Here is a 21,822-nt window from a genome sequence, read left to right on the forward strand (position 1 = left end):
TTTTGCAAAAATAAATAAATACATAAGTTATGGGGTAAGAGGGAAAATGGCATCTAAGCAGGGAACCTGCTTTGCTCTGAAAGTAGTTCAGAGAAGTACTGTACCCAGAGAATCCTGTGACTTGGAGCAAGACTAAAGCACCTTGGCCCATTGGAGACTAATGTAGACTATGCACCATGGCATAGGGGACACTAAAGAAATTCAACTTTATGCAACAAAGGTGGGTGGAGAGAGATACCTAGATACTGTGGCTGGGTGGGAGCCAGCAGGCAAACCTATACTATGACTGGCTGGCAACCCTGGGCAGGAGAGAGCTGATTGATGTGGAGAGGCACACCCTTAGCTAAGGAGAGATACATACTTAGTGCTGGGGTAAGTCAAACAGCCAAGTCTCCAGTGAAGAAAATAGGATACAAAACTGAGCTCACTGTCCCCCAACCCCTCCAGACTCCAGTTGATCCTCTGAAGCCACACTGAAACTGTGGCCCCGGGCAATAGAGATGTTGAGTCTAGAAACCAAGAGAGAGGGGCTTATCAGTGGTATACATACATGAGTAACCCACACACTGCTTTCACCAGTGACTGGACGCCTTCAAATCCCTCGCCCACCCACTGACTCAGCTGTTGCAGATCAGTTCTCCCCTACATACAAATCACTGAAACAAGTCAGGAAAACTTTAAAAGAGAAAAAAAATCCCATAGCATCTACTGGAAAAGTGGAAGTTCAGCACACTTAGGACACTAAAAAATAGCAAATGGACAAGAAGCAAAACAGATGAATGGAAATATATAGCATGGCACCAAGAGTCCTCAAAGGAATATCTTACCACAGAGAGAACAAATCTCCAGAATCAAACTACAAAGACATGGAAGATATTTTCTTCCTATCATATATAGAATTCAAAATTGCCATGATAAAAAATTCAAAGAAAAAATGTAAAAAAAAACACAGAAAGTTCATTAAAGATATACAAGAAAAATCAGAAAAACAAGTATGCTGAGAAATTAAATTAATGATCAAAAGATAGGAATTGAAGCTTTACATATAAAAAAATGGAAATGCAGAATTTAAAAAGGTAAACAGAGGAGACAAAGAGAATTCTGGAAAAAGCAATAGAAGTAAAATTCACTGACTGGAAGATTGAGTTGGTGACCTGAGAAATAGTAATGCACAGAGAATACAGAAGTGGGAGTAGAAAGAGAGTAGAAAGAGTAGAAAGAGAATACATAGAAAGAAAAAAATGCATAAACTCTGAAAATATTTCAACTCCATGAAGAAAGGTAAACAAGGATGATGGGTATTCTAGAAGGGGAAGTGAGAGAAAAGGAACAGAGAATGCATTCAAAGAAATAATAGAGGAAAACTTCTCAAAACTGGAAAAGTAGCTAGATACACAAGTTCATGAAACTTAAAAGAATGCTTGGTTTCATTAATGTAATGACACATACACCATACATATACTTGTGACTTTTCAAGAGTTCTAGATAAATATTGCAGCTGGCTAGTGGGGACAGATAACCTACAAACATACCCCCATCAGGCTTATATCTGATTTCTCTGTGGAAATACATAGGCAAAGTGAGAATAGAATAATGTATTCAAACTACCTAAAGATAAAAACTGCCTGCTAGAAATACTGTATCGTGCAAGACTCTCTTTCAGTTATGAGGGAGAAATAAAGGCCTTCTGAGACAAACAGAAGCTTAAGGAATTTACAAACACCTCCAGTGAAGAGCAATTAAAATTAGCTCTCATGCCTAATTCAAAGAGAAGAACATTCATAAAGTACTGAACAAAGAAATAAAGAGAAACAGAAAACTAAGGACTAAATGAAGCCTATGACCCTTATATATCAATAATCACCCAAAATGTGAATGAATTAAACTCACCAATCAATGACCTAGAGGGCTTGCTGGAACAGAAAGCAAAATCCAACATGCTGCTGTTTTAGGAAAATGTACCTGAGCTCCAAAGAGAAACACAGGCTCAAAGTAAAGCGTTGTAAAACAATCTTACAAGCAAATGGGACCAATAGAAAGGTAAGAACAGGCATCCATATATTACACAAAATAGACAGTGCTAAAAAAGGGAACAAGAGACAGGACACTATATAATGATTAAGGCACTTTACATTAGAAAGACATACACTCATTAATATGTATTCACGAAATGTAGGATCATCAAAATATATAAGGTAAAAATTATGAAATCTTTAAACGGACATTGGTAGTTAACAATAGTGGTGGGGACTTCAAACCCCACTTTCACCAATGGACAGATCAACTAGACAGAAATAAAGTAGGAACAATAACCTTATACATAGAATTAGACCACATGGATTACTTTAGCTCACTAGCATTGAGATGAGTTTGGTCTTAATAGTTTGTATAGTAACATTCTTAAATGGTCACTGAAATAGCAAGCAAATATTCTAATGTTTGCTAATAATCAAAGCCACGAATACAAGAGGAAACATGTATGTTTAGTTTGTATAAAATGAGACATACAATTATATGCTGCTTTAGTGATTGCTTTTGCTGCATTCTTCTGAATATCAGGAATTGTAGAGTTTTCTGCAAATGTTAGGAGCTTCTTAAGACCCCCAGTCTGATGAATCAGCACCATAGTATCCATATCTTCAAGGCAATTGGCTATCACTAAAAGTGCTTCTATATGAAGGTCACTCAAGTCCTAATAATAAAAGCAAACACAACTTTAGAGAATTGTACTAAAGAAATTGATACTTTCAAATTTTACTACAGGAAGAATTGAGGTCAGTCAGAATATAAAGTAATTAAATTTTTGGTGAGGCCTAAGGAAATAGCTCTATTTGCTTCAAAGTAACATCACAGCCTCTAGAGCCCAGAGGTATACCCACAAATATATAGATATTTAATCTACGATAAAAGAGCCAAGCATATACACTGGAAAAAGGAAAGTCTCTTCAATAAACAATGTTTGAAAAGTGGACAGCCACATGCAAAAGAATGAAACTAAACCACTATCACATACCATCCACAAAAATTAACTCAAAATGGATAAAAGGTGTGGATGTGAGACCTAAAACCATAAAATACAAAAAAGAAGATACAGGCAAAACACTCCACAATATTGACTTCAGTGATGTCTTTGTGGTTTGTCTCCAACAGCAAGGACAACAAGAGAATATAAACAATTGGGACTACATCAAACTAAAAAATCTTCTGCATAGGGAAAGAAACTTTCAGTAAAACAAAAAGACAGCCTACTGAATGGGGGAAAACATTTGCTCACCATCTATCCTACAAGGGCTCATACAAAATGTACAAAGAGGGCCTCCCTGGTGGCGCAGGCGGTTGAGCGCAGTGTTGTGAAGCTGTCTGCAGCCTCTGCAGTGCTGGTTCCATCCTTGCCAGCAGGCGAGGGTCCCACCTGGCACTGCAGACCTCTCCTGTCGTACCCGCTGCTCCCCTCAGCAGTGTCTTTGGTCCGTCTGCCTGTTCTTTTCCCCGCTCTGTCTCTGGTGAATTCTCTCGCCCTCCCCGCACATCTGGCCTGTACCCCGGTTCTTGTATAAATAAATAAATCTTTAAAAAAAATACAAAAATGTACAAAGAACTCATATAATTCAACAAAAACGCAATCAAAACATGGTAAAAGATCTAAATAGACTCTTCCCCAAAGAAAACATAGCTAGCCAAGAGGCACATGAAAAACTGCTCATCATCAAGTATTCCCTGGGAAACACAAATCAAAACCACAATGAAATATCACCTCACACATGTAAGAATGGCCCATATAAAAAAGATAGGAAAGAACAAGTGTTGGTGAGGACGTTGGAAAAAAGGAACCTTTCTATATCATCTGAGGAATGTAGATTGGTCCAACTCCCATGCTAGTATGGGGATTTCTCAAAATATTAAAAATATTCTATATCATGCAGTAATTCCACTCCTACATATATACATGAAAACAGAAACACTAAATAAAAGAGAAATACACATTCCTATGTCATCGCAGCATTATTTACAATAGCCAACCATGGTAACAACTGAAGTGCCCAAACAGATGAGTGGATGGAAGAGTATATTTATACACAATGGAAGAGTACTCAGCTATTAAAAAGATAAGCTCTTGACATTTGTTATAATATGGATAGAATTGAAGATGATTATGATAAGTGAAAAAAGTCTAAAGGAGAAAGAAAAATACCAGATTTGTCATTTATATGTGGAATATAAAGCTATAAGGCAAAAGTTCAGATAAAATCAAACCAACAACAAACTCTAGAAGTCTGACTAGAGCTGAGGCTACCAGTGGGAGAGGGAGAGTCGGAAGGGAGAGTGAGCACAGTGGACTAGGGTGGAGGATTATGGGTGGAGGACTATGGGTGTTTTGCTGGTGGGTGTGCTGTGGCTAAACACACCTGAAGGGGGAGAGCCTGTACCTCTAAAACATCAATAACACTGTAAGACAATGTTACCTCAATAAGAAAGGAAAAATTATCTTAAAATGACCTAATTCATTTGATTTAATCATGCTGATAAACTGTGTCACATAAAGCAAATATATCCATTATATTTAATATCATGCTTAAATAGAATATGATTTCATTCAAAAATATTCCACAATTTATAACAACTTTCAGGAGATTTATTTCCTCATAGAGAGCTGAATGAATGACACAATACCTTACTTTCTAGGATCTTAATAAGTTGGTCCACTCCTTGATAGTCTCTTAGTATTACTCGTGACTCCTTATCATTTGTAATAACACCTAAGGTTTTGAGAGCCAACAGCTGAATAACTGGATATTCTGAATTCAAGAGCTCTAATATAGGAGGGATTGCATTTAGCTCTGGAAGTGTAGCTCGACACTGAAAATCCTGCCATGAGAAACAAATGATCAAGATAAAGCAACTTTTAAGGAACTATACCATCTCAAAATGAAGAAATTCTATTTTCTAACATAGACATTATAAATTATAATTTCCCATCTTTTATTCCAGATGTCTTTCAAAAATTCATAAAAATAGGGAACCCTCAAACGACAATCCAAAGTATTCATTTTAATGGTGCAGACATTGTCAATAAAAAGAGATAGATATGATCTATGACTTTTGCAATATCTATTCATTTATTACACAACAAATTCCTATTACTATAAGTAACATTATAATAAAATCTATGCATAATACAATTCTTTTCATACTCTACATCTTGTTTCAAATAGCATTTGAGAAAATTAAATGATGGCATCAATTCCTTATTCTCTTCATCCAAATGGCCTGTTTGTGAAATGCTCATACGCAGATAGTGCCACTGGCAGGCCCTCTGCATGCAAACTGACAACAGGTTTATCTCTGACGCTGACCTTTGTTTAATACACATACAATATGAAGGGGTCTTTTGTCTGTAATTCTGTGTGATTGGTGGGGAGAGGGGTTGGGTGGAGTGAGCAATGAAGAATATAAGGCAAACCACAAAGAAAAGCCCCAAACTGACTGCTAAATCATAACATTTTGAGTGAAACCATGTAAAAAGAATATTAAAAGTGGAAAAGGCCCCACTTATAGCTTACCTTTCCTGTTTCTACCCTTCCACTGATCTCTAATATTTAACTTTCTTCAGACGTAAAAGTTGCAGTTTGCTGTTTGTTATGAATTGAATTATGTGAAAAGTAACATAACCAGAGAAAGCCGAGAAGAAAAAAACTGCTTCACTAATATCTTTAAACTGTAGTTAACCCTTGGACTAGATCAATCCACCAACATTCCAAGACCCAGCAAGGGGACTATCCAGTTTGAAAGAAGTGATAAGGAGAACTTTACCCTTCTTTTGTTGTGTGACCCCTTCCACCTGTCCACTTACCTTGTGTCTCCTTCATTTGACCATTAACTCACCTCACCCATGACCTCATCCTCCATGACCTCACTCTTCTTTCTCTCTCTATAAAAACCTCCCTGGGTCCCTCTTCTGGACATATTTCAGGTTTCTACCTAAATCTGTGTACCTCAATCTTCAATTCTTTGCTATCCCCAAATAAACACATTTCAGCTTGCCCATTCTCCCTGCCATTCTCTGGTTGAAGGTTAGTGATTATAGCAACTTGGAACTGTGACCACGGAGTTCACTTTGGATATCAATAAATACAATACAGCACTCCCTTATGATATTCTCAATAACATCTTTTCTCTAGCTTACTCAATTGTAAAAATACAGCATATAATACATACAACTATAAAATATAAGCTAATCAACTACTTGGATTTTCAGTAAGACTTCAGTCAACAGCAAGCTATCAGCAGTTAAGTTTGGGGGGGAGAGTGGAAAGCTGTATTTGGATTTTTGATTAGGAGAGTTGGCACCCCTAATTCCCACATTGTTTAAGGGTGAACTGTATACCCCACATGCTTGGATCACCTAGCTAGATCAATATGTAGTTGCCCAGGTCAAACTAGCTCAATATAAGATTTCCTGTTTCAGAATAAATGCATTTTATCTGCCTTATTTGATAAGTCATTCTATTCTTTTACATGAAATATGTTTCTCAAAATCTCTTTCAATGGGAAACAGATAATGTGAAAAATGAAAAGTATCTATACTAAATTCCCGTATTTTTTCTCTGAATAACTACTAAATAGAACCAAGAAGAACTGGTGAGTTTTAAAAAGTTTTTTCCTTTTTTTATGCAAAAAAATATATTCTATAATCAGCTTTTGTCAAAACACAGTCTCAGAACTTGCTCTTACCTGGACCAAGTTGTAAATGCACTCAATAGAATTCTTCTTCACATCAGGGTCAGGGCTGCTCAATAGTCTGATGAGTGGCTCTAATCCGCCGTATTCAAATATTTGCACTTTGCTGGTGTACTCAGCAGACATGTTTGCTAGGCAAAGACTAGCAAACTCATGGATAATTACTTCTTCTGTATATCAAAAATAAAGAGCACGAGTATGCTAAATCCTCATTCAACCACTCCACTACGGCATGCTTAGAAAACGAAAGCTCCACAAATTATACCTGGGTTGGAGCCCAACTTGGTTTGAGAAATTTTAATGATAATTCATAATTTTATTTCATAAACTATTTTCAGTAAGCAGTTTACACAAATGTAAAAAATAAACCAGTTCATTTTTTAAATAGCGATAAGATGCAAAGTTACCTTCTGGAGCCAGCTGAGCAATAACAAAACTCAAGATATCCAACTCCCTTAACAATTTTTTAACATCACCTACAAAGAATAGAATATCAGTGTTTGTTAATAATAACAATGGCTGTGTGTTCAATGGGCTTTATGAGAGAGGTACTATTATCACCTAGTTTTACAGATCAGGGTAAAAACTACACAGGAAGTAAGCGCTGGGGTCAAATGTCATGCCCAGGTCTGTCTGGCTCCACAGTTTTTAGCTCACATAGCATTTCAGAGGAGTCTCTCCTAGTATTCTTAATGTTAACTAGATAGTTAATACTAACTAGTGTTAACTCTATATTCCAGTTGATCTTATCCCTTTTTACCCTACTTTATTTTCTTCATCCACTATACAATTGAAGAAGCCAAGCATTTTACGAATATCATTAGATAGTCAAATGATAGGTCATTTAATTTCCAGTAATGGTTTCACTTTATTTCAACCAATTCATGGTATCAAAAAAAATTCTTATAAGTTCATTCATCATATCTGAGCTCCCACGACTCAGTGGAGACCTTGAAGGTAGCAAAGCTCTTTCTGTGTCTATGTTATGCTGCCACAGGCACTAGGCTCACAGCCCAAGTGGCCAGAGTGTGGTTCAACAGGTCTCAAAGAGCCATCTATTTGACATCCAAATGTAATGCAATTTTTTATATTTAGGGTTCACAGACTCCTTTAGAAACTTATGGAATTCATTTGTGAGCCCTGCTCAGAAAATACGCAATTTGGAGGATTTCACAGGTTATAAACACCTCATATATTAGAAGATTTGAATACTAACTAAAATGAATAATAGAAATTAAGTACAAAAACAAACAAGAAAAAAGTCTCAGAGACCTAGACTTAAAAATTGGAAAATATAAGCATAAACTAGAAATTAAAACTCTTATTTCCAAAGGAGATACAATCTCTCCCAAAATCACCTTGAAGGAGAACCTGAATTATGTACATTAATGTTTAGGATCCTAAAACTTATGGTGAATAATACATCTGCTAAACTATGAATCAGAGAATAAGGTTCGAATTCCAGCTCCAATCTTAGTTCTGCTACTAGTCAGCTGAATGATTTTGGGCAAGGCACTTAATCCTTTGAGGGATCATTTCTATTTTTAAAATGAGGTATTGTACAAGAAGTATTTACAAAGCACAAATAGTATTTCTTGATGTGTAAACAGAATAGACTTATGAAAAATTAAAATATTTCCCTTTCTGTGTTATAAGTACATCAGTATTGCACTAAAACAGAGTCTACAAAAACTCTAAGATAAATTTATGAAGTCTCTCAATACAAATGATTACTGCCTTATTTTAACTATTTTGTGTTTTAGTTGCCTCATATGTAAAGGGAATAACAACAACAACAACCTCATTAAATGATTTAATATATAAACAGCACATAGAACAATGTCTGGCACACTGGAAGTGCTATTTAAATGATGACTATTGTAATCTAGGTTGGTGAAAAATATGCCCTCCTCCTAAAGTCACCCGCAGAAATAGGAACACAGAACCTTGGCCTGGCGCAAAACCACCATCAGAGAACCTGCAGTAGCTGCCAGAACCCCTTCCACTAACAACACAGCAAAGTCTCATCAGCCCAGAACCCGTGCACACACTGCAGGCGCAGTCCTGCAGTCTACAGTGCAGGCGATGATGGCCCAGGTACCACGTGAAACTCTCCTCCACTTCCAGCAAACCTCCACCCTTACTGTCTCTGATGGAGGTTTTGTACAACTGCCTGGACACAGTGCTGACACCATGGAGGAGGAGAACCCACCGCCACTGCCTAACACAGGGCCAGAGAAAGTGAGGTGGGTCTGGGAAGGGGGAGAAAGTTGGGAGGAGGAATCTGAGCTGTGCTATTGCTAAGAAATGTAAGGGGGGGGGAAAAACAGGGTGAATTTATCCATGTGCCATGATAGAGTAAGTAGTTTATTTCTGGCAGCCTCGGTGGAGGTTAATGTTCCTTCCCCACCAGAAATGTCTTATTTATTATTAACAACAATAGGCTAACTAAAAAATCAATCATGTTAATGTTTTTTATTTATTTATTTAAATTTTATTTTTATATTCCCCATACAATTACAACCCCCTTATTTTGACCCCACACCTCCTTCCCGCCCCCCACCCCCCATAGAGGGTATCTGGTTCATAGTTGTTTGTTGATTTTGATATTTCCTTTCTTATAGTTATTCTTTTTCCTGGTCCCTTATTTAAGTTTTCTAGATTCCTGCTATGAGTGAGACCATCCGGTATTTTTCTTTTTCTTTCTGGCTTATTTTGCTGAGCATGATCCCTTCCAGCTCCACCCATGTTGCTGCAAATTGCATGTGTTTATCTTTTTTGAATGCTGAGTAATATTCCATGGTGTATATGTACCACATCTTCTTGATCCAGTCATCTATTTTTGGGCATTTGGGTGGTTTCCAAAGCTTAGCTATTGTAAACAGTGCTGCTATAAACATAGGGGTGCAGGTGTTCTTTGGAATTGATGTTTCTGTGTCCTTTGGGTAAATACCTAGGAGTGGAAATGCTGGATCATATGGAAGCTCTATGTTTAGTAGGTCCAGAAATCTCCACACAGCTCTCCATAGTGGTTGGACCAGTTTGCACTCCCACCAACAGTGCAGGAGAGTTCCTTTTTCTCCACAACCTCACCAACATTTGTTGTTGCTAGTTTTTTTAATATGTGCCATTCTCACTGGTGTAAGATGGTATCTCATTGTGGTTTTGATTTGCATTTCCCTGATTACAAGTGATGTTGAACATTTTTTCATATGCCTGTTGGCCATTTGCATTTCCTCTTCAGAGAAGTTTCTTTTTAGCTCGTCTGCCCATTTCTTGACTGGATTATTTTCTTTGTTTTTGTTGAGTCTCATCAGCTCTTTGTAGATTTTTGTGATCAGTCCTTTATCATTAGTGTTGTGTGCAAAAATGTTCTCCCAGTCGGTGGGGTTTCTCTTTGTTTTTGTTATTGTCTCTTTTGCTGTGCAGAAGCTCTTTAATTTGATGTAGTCCCAGCTGTTTATCTTTGCCTTCACTATCACTGCTTTGGGTGATGTGTCTGTAAAGATGTCTTTGATGTGCATATCACGTAGTGTTTCGCCTATATTTCCTTCTATGTACTTTATGGTTTCAGGTCTTATGCAATTGTATGGGGAATATAAAAATAAAATTAAAATTAAAAAAATAATTCTTTCTTTCCTCCTTCATTTACTATGAAATCCACAGGAGTATAAATTACATTGAAGCACACACATTATATTATAGTAACTCAAGGAAAAAAATCTTTTAATTTTAAGAAAAATCTTTTAATTTTAAGAGACAGTGATTGATGCACCAACTGGTCCACATGGATATATTTGCACATATTTTTATAATAAAAAATATTTTCCTCAATACATGAAATCATATATTTGTTGCATTATACTTCCTTAACTTTTATCATTAAAGTTACCTTAAATAAAATTAAAATGAGTCTCTTAAAGTTAAATGAAAAAGAAGGATAGTGCTTTACATGAGATTATTCCACTATTTTTTAAAGTTGATACTTACTATTAGAAGTCAGGATTCCAAATATCATATTAGCGTTTCTTCTGACAATTTTGTCTTCATGGGTGAGCAGTTTAGTTAAAGGTTCCACAGCTCCAAGTTCAAAGAGGGTTGCTTTATTTTCCTCACCTGACATTACAGATAAAAGAAAATCATTCATGGGCACCAAGATCATCAAATTTCTTTGTGTAATTCCAATTTTTTTCTTGCCATTTACCTTTCACATTCCTTTGCTTCCACATTTATTCCTCTCAGAATAAACTTGTAACTTTAATTATACATTGCTCCACTAAGACACATTTATCATTTTTTAAAATGATAGTATATATTCTAATTTCATGACTGGAGTAAAGAATTTTCAAAATTAATAACATGCCCTCTTACATTACCTATTTTTATTCATTTCAGTGGATTTATTGAGATTTGATTCACATTCAATTAGTATATATTTAATGAGAACAATTTGCTAAGTATTGATATGTTTTGACACCCATGAAATCACCACCATTTATAAGATAACATTACCTAATACTCCCAAAAGTGTCCTTTTGACATTTTGTAACTCTCCATTTCCATAAATTACTCTGCATTTCCTATAACTTTATAATAGAATAATGAGTATGCAATGTGTAGTCACTATTAATTCATTTTGTTCACTCACTCTTACATTGTAAATTAATCTTTCATCGGACTGAAGTGCGTATTTATTTCATATGGATCTCTCATTCTTCAAGAACTGCTTCTTGAAAGGTCTGTTTTTCCTACACTGAATTGCTTTTATACTTTTTGAAAAAGTTGTCACCATATATGTGGGTCTCTGTTCTATTCCTTTGACTTGTTTATCTTTGTGCTAATAACAATATATTATCGTACTTGAAAAAACAGTTTTGAATCTGATAATGCAAACTCTTCAGCTTTGTTATTTTTCAAAGTTGTTTTGACTGACTTAGAATATTTGCATTCCTATGCATATAATAAATTGAATAATTTTCCTATTTCTAAAAAAAAAAACTTGCTAAAACTTTGGTAGTAATTGCACTGAACCCACGATCAATTTGGGGAGAAATGATATCCTTACAACTGACATCTTCTACTGCACGAACACAGCATCTATTCCCATTCATTTAGAATTTAATTTCTTCCAGAAATATTTTATAATTTTTAATATGTAGGTCTTTTATATATTTTGTCACATTTACTCTACATATTTCAAATATTTTGGTGCTATCATATTTCATGTCTTTTTCTAAGCTACCAGAATTTCTACATTGCTAGTATGTAGAAAAGCTATTGACTTTTGAATTTTGATTTTGTGTCCTGCAATTTTGCTCATTTATTAGTTCTAGTACCTTTTCTATAGATTCAATAGAAATATATATGTATATATATAAAATAGCATGTAATTTTTAAAAGTCAACTGGAGATACTTGTACTTCTTTTTTAATCTTCATGCATTTTTATAAATTTTTCTTTCCTGATTACATTGACTAGACCCTTCTATACAATGCTGAAGAAAAGTAGTAAAAGCAGACACTCTTCTTGCTCCTAATCTGAGGTGGAAAGCATTCAGTCTTTCACCACTAAATATCAGATCATGTAGCCAGAAGTATTTCATAAATACCTGCTATTGTATGGTAGAAGTTTGTGTCTACTCTTACTTTGCTGAAATATTTTTTCAGGAGTGGGTGTTAGATTTGATAAAATATAGTTTTATATTTATTGAAATGATATGATTTTTCTTTCAAAAATATGGAGTACTAATTTCTAGTACTGTTGTTACAAATTGCCACAAGTTTAATAACTTTAAATATAAATTTGTTATCTTATATAAAGCCATATATAAAACAGAGATTTGTTATCTATGATCTGAAAGTCAGAAGTCTGAAATAGGTCTCGATAAGTGTTGTCAAGGCTATGTTTCTTGAAGCTCCAGGGGAGAATTCATTTCCTTTTCTGTATCTGTGAGCAAGATACATTATTTTCAGGTAGTGCATTAAATGATAGCCTGGTTTTCAGAAAGAATTTATCTGACAATAAGTAAGTTAATAACTAGGGAGAAAAGTATCCATTATGTAGTAAAGATTTTAAGAAATTAATGAAATAGAAAGATAAACTGAAAAAATCCAAACCTTTCAAAGCAAATCTATAAATTGCTTCACATGCTTTTGCCAAAATTTCTTCTTCTGGAGAATTAAGCATTAATACAACAGTTGCTAAATTTTTGCTTTCAATTATTAATGGATCAAACTGAAATGCAGAAAGAAAAATATGACTCATCTTTGAACATTAAAACTCACTTAAAAATGAATGTTGTTTTCAAAGTTAAAGAGAATATAATCTTATAAAACAGATGTGGTTACTTCCCACTAAGTTTATTGTCAGGCTTTTATTTTAAAAACTACTGATAGACAATTCTTAACATAGGTGGCTTTGGATTTCCTGGAGTATGGCATGAAAAGGAAAGAATTTTGGGGTCTAATTGCTCCAGTCTCAATTTAATCATATGGAATCAAACACTTAAGCTGCGAGAATTTCAGCTTCTCTTTCTGTACAACGGGTTTAAAATAACTATCTCAACACATAGAGGGGAGCACTGAAGATCACATACATGTATATTACTTAGCACACTCTAGCCATGTGACACCTCTCAGGAGTTACCACCGGGTCCTATCTGCATATCTTACTGCACTACTATAGTTAGTAGCTTCCAAATTTGTCTTCCAGTTTTCACTCTCCTTCCACATTGATTTTTTAAATACAAATCAGATGTTACTAGTCCTCTACAGCAGGCCCTTGCACAACATTGTCTCTTTCAATATTGTTGTAACATTGGTGAGAAAAATAAAATCAATCCCCTGAGGGGTCAATGTATGCTGTGGAATGTTCATGTGGTCCCAATATCCATGTGGGTTTTCTCTGGGTAGTTCCATTTCTTCCCATCCCAAAGATCCACTGAGATCCATTGGCTTGTATAAACCATCTCAGTCTGAGTAAAAATAGGTGTTGGTGAGACTGTACCTCATGATGGAATTGCTTTCTGCTCGGGATTGGGTCCCACCTTGCATCCCAGATGCAATCCCTGAAACTGAACTAGAATAAGTGAGTTGGAAAACGAATGAAGACAATCTATCCTCACAGGCCCTTTGAAACTCAACTGATCTTTGGAAAATCACTGTCTTAGACCATCTTTACTACTCAAGACAATTTACCTAGCATTCCTCTCCACCAACCCCTATTCAGAACAGATTTCCCTTTCCTTTTAGAAACTTACTTCACACCTCTAACATTTCAATATTTCTAAAGCTGATTTTACAAGCATGTGAATACATACATCTTGTTGAAGAATAGGAATGTCAGGATCTCAGCAAAAATTCTCAAAGTAGCAAAGGACATGAAAGTACATGTAAACAAAAACTATAGTAACTATCCCTTTATTCTCCTTCAACAGTTTAGAAAACTCTAGTGTTTTACCAAAACTTCACCTTTTCAAAAGGTGATATGGAGTAGGAGGGACTTAAAGGGAAGAATGAGACTGTGAGAGTTGTCAAAGCAGGAGAAATATCAATGTTTGGCAGAGAAAGAAGAAACTTGGCAGGACATTTGTTTCTCCTACAGAGCCTACAGCATTTTAGTAATATTTTATTTAAAAAGGCACTGAGAATAAAATAATAGCTATCACAGAATGCCACATGACTAAATAAATAATACTGAGCTATAATTACATATTCCATCTGCTCTTCCTGATTGTGATCACCAACAAGCTCGTTGTGAAAGTATAATGTCAGTCTTTACAAAATAAACAATCAAAATTATTTACAAAAAGAATGAAAAAATGAAGCATTTTGGGTAAGTTTTGAATTTTTAAATGCTGTCAATTAGAGAAGCTATAGACTTAGATATCTTTATATCTCTAAGAAAATAAGACTTCTAGAATAGTGTTGTCCAATAGAACTTAAAGGATGAAAATATTTGCATTCTGCATTATCCAATATGGCAGTCAGTCACAAGTCCCATTCAACTCTTAGGCACCTGAAATGTAATTAATACAACTAAGAAACTGATTTATTAATTTTATTTTCTAATTGTTAACTTCAATTAATATAACTTCAATGAGACTAAATGGGTTAAGTGCAAAACACTTAAGAAAATGACATCTAGTTTTCTTTCTTTACAAGCAGAATCAAAGTAACATTTTTTATAGAAAGGTGAATAAGCTGAAAATTAGTTATATGTTTTTGTATATTATTTATAAATTTATACCATATTTTATAAGTTCATGATGTTTTGTTTATCTGTGATGAAGGACCAAGATGGAAAAACAAGCTCCTATGATTTGTTACTACTAGAAAAACATTTATGTAGTTCGGGCAGTATGGGACAAGAGATATGACTGCTCAGAGACTGGTGAAGAACATCTGGGAGACATTTCACTCTTCCAAGGATCCAAGCTTGGTTACCCAGGTTGCTTTGATTCAGCGCTCACCAAGATTAGTTTCATATGTTACCAGGTGAGGGAGAGGAGGTGCTGATCAACATAAAATGCTCAATTAACTTGACATTTAATCAGAGCCAGGTCATAGTCTCTTGTGAATCTAGATATTGTGGATTTTCCCAGAAAAGATCACTTACTTCTGAAATATTAGGAAAATAAAATTTCTGTGCTACTAAATTTGAAGACCTGGTCACAAATCATAACAACCACACACCAGGTCTCTGGATACTTTTGTGGCAGCTGGTCTTCCAGAGCTGATCCTTGCTTCCATGGACAGTTCATACGATCTCCTATAGTTTTGTAGAATGAGGAAGAACATCCTCAACTAAGTCAATAGTAACAGCATTTACTAAGTTCTTACCTAGCGCCAGGCACTGTCCTAAGCATCTTACATTTACCTAACTTTGCTTCATCACTATGAGTGGATGTGACATGGATCTCATTACATCCACTGGGGTTTACAGAGATTAGCCAATTTATCTCAGATCATAGATGGTGGATAACGGAGTAAGGATTCAGACTTGGTAGAGTAACTCTGGAGACTATCGTATTTACTGAATAGCTCGCCTTATACTAAACATGGTCTATGGTTTCTATTCCTGTTAGTAACTCTTTAAACATTCCATTGGAAGTTGAATTTTATTAAAGCATCAGCAACAATCTCTCAACCAGACATGGAAATGATTTGGGAAGGCAAAATGTAGCTGGACTGTTCACTCAAGAAATATCTTCCAAACATCTGGACATCTTAGCTAGTGTTCTCCTTCATGAGAAGAACAAACATGCACATAGCAATGTACATACTGGCAGTAAGAATATTTTTAAAAGCAGTGTTTTTTTTTTATTTTAATCACATTACCGAACACTCTTCTTTCTGTCCCCCATTTTAATAGTAGTAGATGAAAGACTAGCAAAAATTAAAACCTTTGCAAACAATTTTTAAAAATATATAAGAAGCAAATCACCGTTTAGTTGACGCTGAAAAATTTATGTTCTCAAAAAGTTATAAATTCCCTCTCAAATCTTTTTTTTATTTGTAATTTGTACAATAAAACTTTCAGAGACTTTGAAGAAGTCTCAGAATAAATTCCACATTACTTTAAATTGTTGTATATTGTTTTGAAGTACTCAAGTTTAAAAAGATAGAAAAGCAACTAGATACTTGAGTACTACTCCAACAGATTTATTACAAAAAGACTGAGTAGGGGAAGTATGGCCAAACTCTTGAGAAAGATAATAACAAGAATTATTAGTAATTGTTAATATGCTTTTGGTTGCCACTATGGCTATTGGTAACAGAAGAAATAAGCTACAGTTTTGTTAATGCTGGGATTGTAATTGTTTCTCAAGTCTATGACTGTGCCCGCCAAGGAATGGAATATGGAGGACAATACCAACAAGACATTATAAAATTGCAGAAAGTGTGCTACTAGACAGTTATATTGATTACTTAGCAGTAGTTAACTCTAATTTAAAAAAATTAAAATTAAAAAGTGTTTATCATCCTGCACTGAGTTCAGGAGCCAAATTTCTAGTAATAAGTTATCAATAATGCTATTTTGCTACAAAAAGAAAAGTAATACAAATAGAGGTGGCAATGAAAAACTAAGAGAATTTGCACCATTTTAGGAAAATGCAAAGGTAAACAGCCAGACAAAAGAAACACTATCAGAAGACTGAACTGACTATCTCTACAGAGCTTCCCTAGACGTGGGCAGACAAGTGTTTTTGTAGCCTTTGTTCCCAAATCTTTGAAGGAGAATCATATGAGGTAGCTACTTAGGGTGTGTGTATGTGTGTGTGTGTGTGTCTAAAGGATTCCCAAAATAATATATCTTGTATACTGTTAACTATATGCCAAGCTCTGAGAAATTTCGTGCTGTTTTAATTCATACAACAAACAAAATGAGTTCAACAACACAAATCCCATTTTAGAGGTTAAGAAAAACTGAAATAACTTGGACAAATTTGCAGCTTTACCACCACAAGTCTGTAAGAGGCAGAGCTGTGACCAAGCTCACACGTGTAACCACCATGGCCCAGAGCTCTCAGGGAGATTCTGACACTCGGCTTAGGTTCCTTCAAGCTGCAAAGCCCTCTTAACGATATTCTTTTTTTTCCCCATTCACATTTTATTTGATGAAAAGCATACCAAGTGTCTGTTTCAAAATAAAGTTCTGAAGTGAAAATTGTCCAAGGCCATTTTCTACTTGTAAAACAATTCTTCAGTAATTTTAAAGAATGAAGATAAAACCAAGCATTTAAGTGAGAGAGATGAGGCTCTGTGCTGTCAGGAAGGCATTACTCAAGCCTCTGGCATAAAAATGAGGAGTGTAGCAATCTGGAAAACACAGGACTATTGGTCATCTTCAGACAACCTTTTATACTGCATATATATATATATATACTGCATATATATATATACTGCATATATATATATATATATATATATGCAGTACTATAGCACAACTTCCAATATTTTTGAAAACTCCCTTGGATAATTAACATTAATGAGAGACTGGTAAGTATAAATGTAAAGTATTTAAGAGAGTAATCAAAACTATTTATTGACTAGGCTTATAAACATGCCATCCACATAGTGGAAAAGCTAATAATTACCCCTTAATTGTGCTAATTCTGTAATGACAATGCTGTAAATTTGTGTTTATTTAATGTTAGATTTCTCTGAGTAATGTTACCATTACTCAGACTTTGGACTTCTGCCACCATACACTCATGAACATACTGGTACATGCCAAACTGTTTGAAAAACTTATTTAAAAAAAAAAAAATTGTTGATGGCAACTAGCATTCAAATCAGAAACTTACCACATCCTTATGAGGAGGTTCTGCTTCTTTCTTTATCTTTTACCCATTCTGGAAAGAGATGCAGTCAGTGGTTAAAGTGTCCCTTCTACATTTTACATACATACACTTTCTTGGCCACCTATGTCCTCAGGAGGAGATTAATTTCTTCCTTTAAAGTTTACCTAAAAATACACAATAAGAAAATGTGTAGAATTTATTGAACTTGAACAAATATATTACCTACATCCCTATTTCAAACTCTACAATTTTTTAAACTCTGAAATTGCTGGATATTAGTCCTAGCTTCCAGTTTTAAAAGAGGAAATATATTACTAATATAACTTTTACTCACATAATAAAAATAGTCTATAGATTTATGTAGGGCTTGGGAGACAAAAATTCAAATGACTTATGAGATCTGCAAGAATGTTTTGTTACCAAAGCAGGATTTTTGTGTTCTTTCTTGCACTGATCTATCCCAAGAACAGCGTTTGGTACATGACAGGTATTCGGTATTTATAAAAGTCATTATCTCTGTATTCCCTGAAAGTAGGGATGTCTGAATTTGGTACCCAAGATCTACCAGCTCCACATTAACATTTGTGTCATTTCCCCTACCTGCAGGGCAGTTAAATATCAAGATCTTTGAGGGACCAGGCAAGCTCACTCTATGTTGCACTACTTCACACTATATAGAATATGTTAAAGGGCACCCAAATCCCTCAATAAATATGATCTCCATCATAAAAATTTTTGGAATTTTGCATGTAAAATTACCTACCAATCAGTTTGAACATTTGAAAATTGCTGCAAAATGAGAAAATTATTTTCAAATGTAATGAAATTTTAATATTAAAAACTTCGAACATAACATAATTTTCCATTTTCATATTTTTGAACCATTTTTTTCCATCAAATCTCAACATCATAAATAGCTGTTTGCAAAGCACAGGCCCTAGAACTTGTACCTGTATTGTTTCAAGCAAACACACAGAAACTATTCTGGACAAATTAAAACCTATTCTTTAATTCATTGGAATGGGCAAAAGAAATTCCGTAGCTCTTTTCTAACCAGTTCCAAGATATAACAGCCTTTGATTTGCAAAGGAATTCCTAACGAATCATATTTAAGAACCAATTAAATTATACTAGCATAAGCTGCTTTAAATCATCTGATTTTCAGTCAAACTTAGTTCAGGGAAGTGGGTTTTCAGTAATTGCATGCTGAAGGCTATAAAGGATGAAAGCTTTAACATAGAGGACTATGGTGATGGAAATGTGGAAATGGTCACAGGCACTGCTGTGCGGTAGTAAGTGCTTAGCTTGTATCTTTATTAGCATATTGGATACAATAATTAATTGGGGAGAAAATTTATAGCTGACATCGGTTGAGGCAGTGAGCTTCAGAAATGACCCTAAGGATTTAAAGAAAACTTTACAAATTCAACATTTCACTTAAAACCAACATGCTACAACTAAGTCACCTTATATTATTCTTTGAAGATTAGTTTTCCTTTAAAGCCAAAGAAATGTCAAATTAAGAAAATAATTTCTTTTAACTTTTTGAAGAAAATTAACCCTGTTTACCTTGACTATTTTATACCATTGATTTTTTTCTAAAATATACATAAAATCAACCATTTTAACATGATTAGGTATATAGTTGTGTCTAATGTCCAATTATATGGGTAATGAATTATAGAAAATTCCAAAAGCAGAGAAGGGTACATGGAATAAAAAAATAAAAACAGAAATACAGGGAAATCAGGACCACTTCAAAATAGATCCTTATGTATGTGCTTTCTAAATTTTACAATCTCACCTGTGTTTCTATCCCCTATTCTCAACTTCCCATCCTGGGACCATTTTCTACTAAATTCTTAAATTAATGGACTAGTTCATGAAATCTCAGTCTCCATTTATTGATGTAATCATCTCCAGTGGGCAAGCATATTATGTCATTTAATATGATATTTTAACACCCTCTAGATAATCAACCTCCTGTTGTTGAGCATGTTTTCAATTTTCTGGAATCAGACAAGTCTACAATGAACAAACACCCTTATCCATAAAATTTTCACCCTCATAGGCATTTGTTTCTTTAAGATAAATCCCAAGTTAGTGAAATAACTGGGTTAAAATGTATGAACTTCATGGCATTGTGTATGGAAACTTATCTGATTTAAATTTGCATTTTCTGGATTATTGGAGAGGAGTCATCACCTTTTTTCATGAATTTAACAATTTCATATTTCTTTGTGAACTTTCAGTGTACATGTTTTTTAATGTTTCTAGTGGGGAGACTATTTTGAAGAGATTTTAAGGAGAGGAGGGCTAGAACAAATGGGAAGCTGTAAGGGGCAGGACTGGGCACAGTGCAGGTTTTCTGATCCCATGCAGACCGGGTAAAGGAGGAGTCAGAGTCCTCAGTAGTTTTGCAGGTTTTTATTTGGGGTTCACCAGGCATATGGCAGGCAGGGGTGCTGGCTGGGGGCTGGGAGGCTGGCAGGCCTCCAGCCCCCAGCAAGTCTTCACTCTATCTGGGCTCTCTGGCGTTCTCTGCTTCTGCTTCGGCTTCTCCTTCAGGTTCTGCTGCTGCTGGCTGGGGCTGCTGCTGCTGCTGCTGGCGTCCCCCCGTGACGCCGCCCTTAAAAGCACAGTCTTAACTCAGCTGAATCCCATCTACCTATGCCCACACCCTATTCCAGGTGCCCGCCATCAGGCATGCATTCAGGACAAGGATCCATCATCTATCCTGATGGCGGGAGGGCAGAAAAGCCTGATATTTTCTTTACCCTACAGTCCACCCCCTCAGGGTTTTCTGCCATACAGTCTATACACATATATACAATTTTCTAAGCAAACAATGCAGCCATAGCCCACAAAAAAATACATCAAATATAAAATACAATATAACAAAATACAACAGAACACAAATAAGTCCAGGCAGGGCCCCAACCTAGCGCAAAAGACAATTATTGGTACCAGCAGATGAGCCACCAAATCTGCTGCCGAAGGCACTGCTCATACGAGGGAGGGGAAATCACACACGGCATCTGCTGTAACACACCAGGAGCCGTCAGGCTTCCTGGCCTTCTCTGGCTGTAGTCTCGGCTACAAGGCACACACAGCATCCACCCCCAGGATGCACTAGCTCTGGGACTGGCAATTTTATTCTGTTGGGGGTAATCGCCAACCCTCAGGGTTTCTGTCTGCAGTCGCTCCAACACTCGGCCTTCATGGCCACCCATGCGACTCACAGACCCCTGCTCTCAAGCCAACCCACTGCACAAGCACATGGGTTGGGGATCCAAACTTTGCATTTGGCTTGGCTCACCCCAAGCCACATTCCCCACCCGTCCCACAAGGACGGGCTCCTCAGCTCCTCACCCTCACTCAAGAATGAGCAGGGCATCACCCATAGGTGATTTTACGAGACTCACAGGGCTTTCAGCATACCCAGGCTGCTTAACAGCCGCTTTAGGGCTTCTCAACTTAGCATCAGTACCAGCTTTTGCCACCTTAGTTGGCTTTTCTCCTCCACCTGGCCACTGGGCATACACAGGCTGCTTTTGGCCATCTAGGCCCACTGGCCACCCCCAGATTCTCAAAAAATAAACATAACCTGCTAAGGTCCTCCGCCTTCTGGTGGGATTGTCAGTCCAAAATCATCAGTTCATCAGTCTATCAGTCCATTGGCCTCTCCCTGCTTCAGCAATGGCCTGCTGCCTCAGGGGTCATTGGCTGGTCCTTTCCGGTGTCGTTGGCTGGTCCTATCCGGTGTCGTTGGCTGGTCC

The 21,822-nt window shown here is 36.0% G+C and overlaps 2 protein-coding genes across 2 annotated transcripts in view; one reads left to right on the forward strand and one right to left on the reverse strand.

Annotated features, from left to right (window-relative positions):
• The window catches only part of GPR158 (G protein-coupled receptor 158), a 423,375-nt gene that overhangs the window by 279,379 nt on the left and 122,174 nt on the right, over positions 1-21,822 (forward strand). The window lies entirely within an intron of this gene.
• Positions 2,432-18,203, reverse strand: LOC129145786 (armadillo repeat-containing protein 3-like). Its single transcript, XM_054695175.1, has 7 exons — positions 18,047-18,203; positions 12,855-12,972; positions 10,729-10,854; positions 7,146-7,214; positions 6,733-6,908; positions 4,672-4,866; positions 2,432-2,692 (listed from the first exon to the last, which is right to left on the reverse strand). The coding sequence occupies exons 2-7, from the start codon at positions 12,922-12,924 to the stop codon at positions 2,450-2,452; spliced, it is 879 nt and encodes a 292-aa protein (XP_054551150.1). The 5' UTR covers positions 12,925-12,972; positions 18,047-18,203; the 3' UTR covers positions 2,432-2,449.

The sequence above is a fragment of the Talpa occidentalis genome, unplaced genomic scaffold (assembly GCF_014898055.3).
Source record: "Talpa occidentalis isolate TD23 unplaced genomic scaffold, MPIMG_talOcc4v2.1 talOcc4.14, whole genome shotgun sequence".
Lineage (NCBI taxonomy): Eukaryota > Metazoa > Chordata > Mammalia > Eulipotyphla > Talpidae > Talpa > Talpa occidentalis.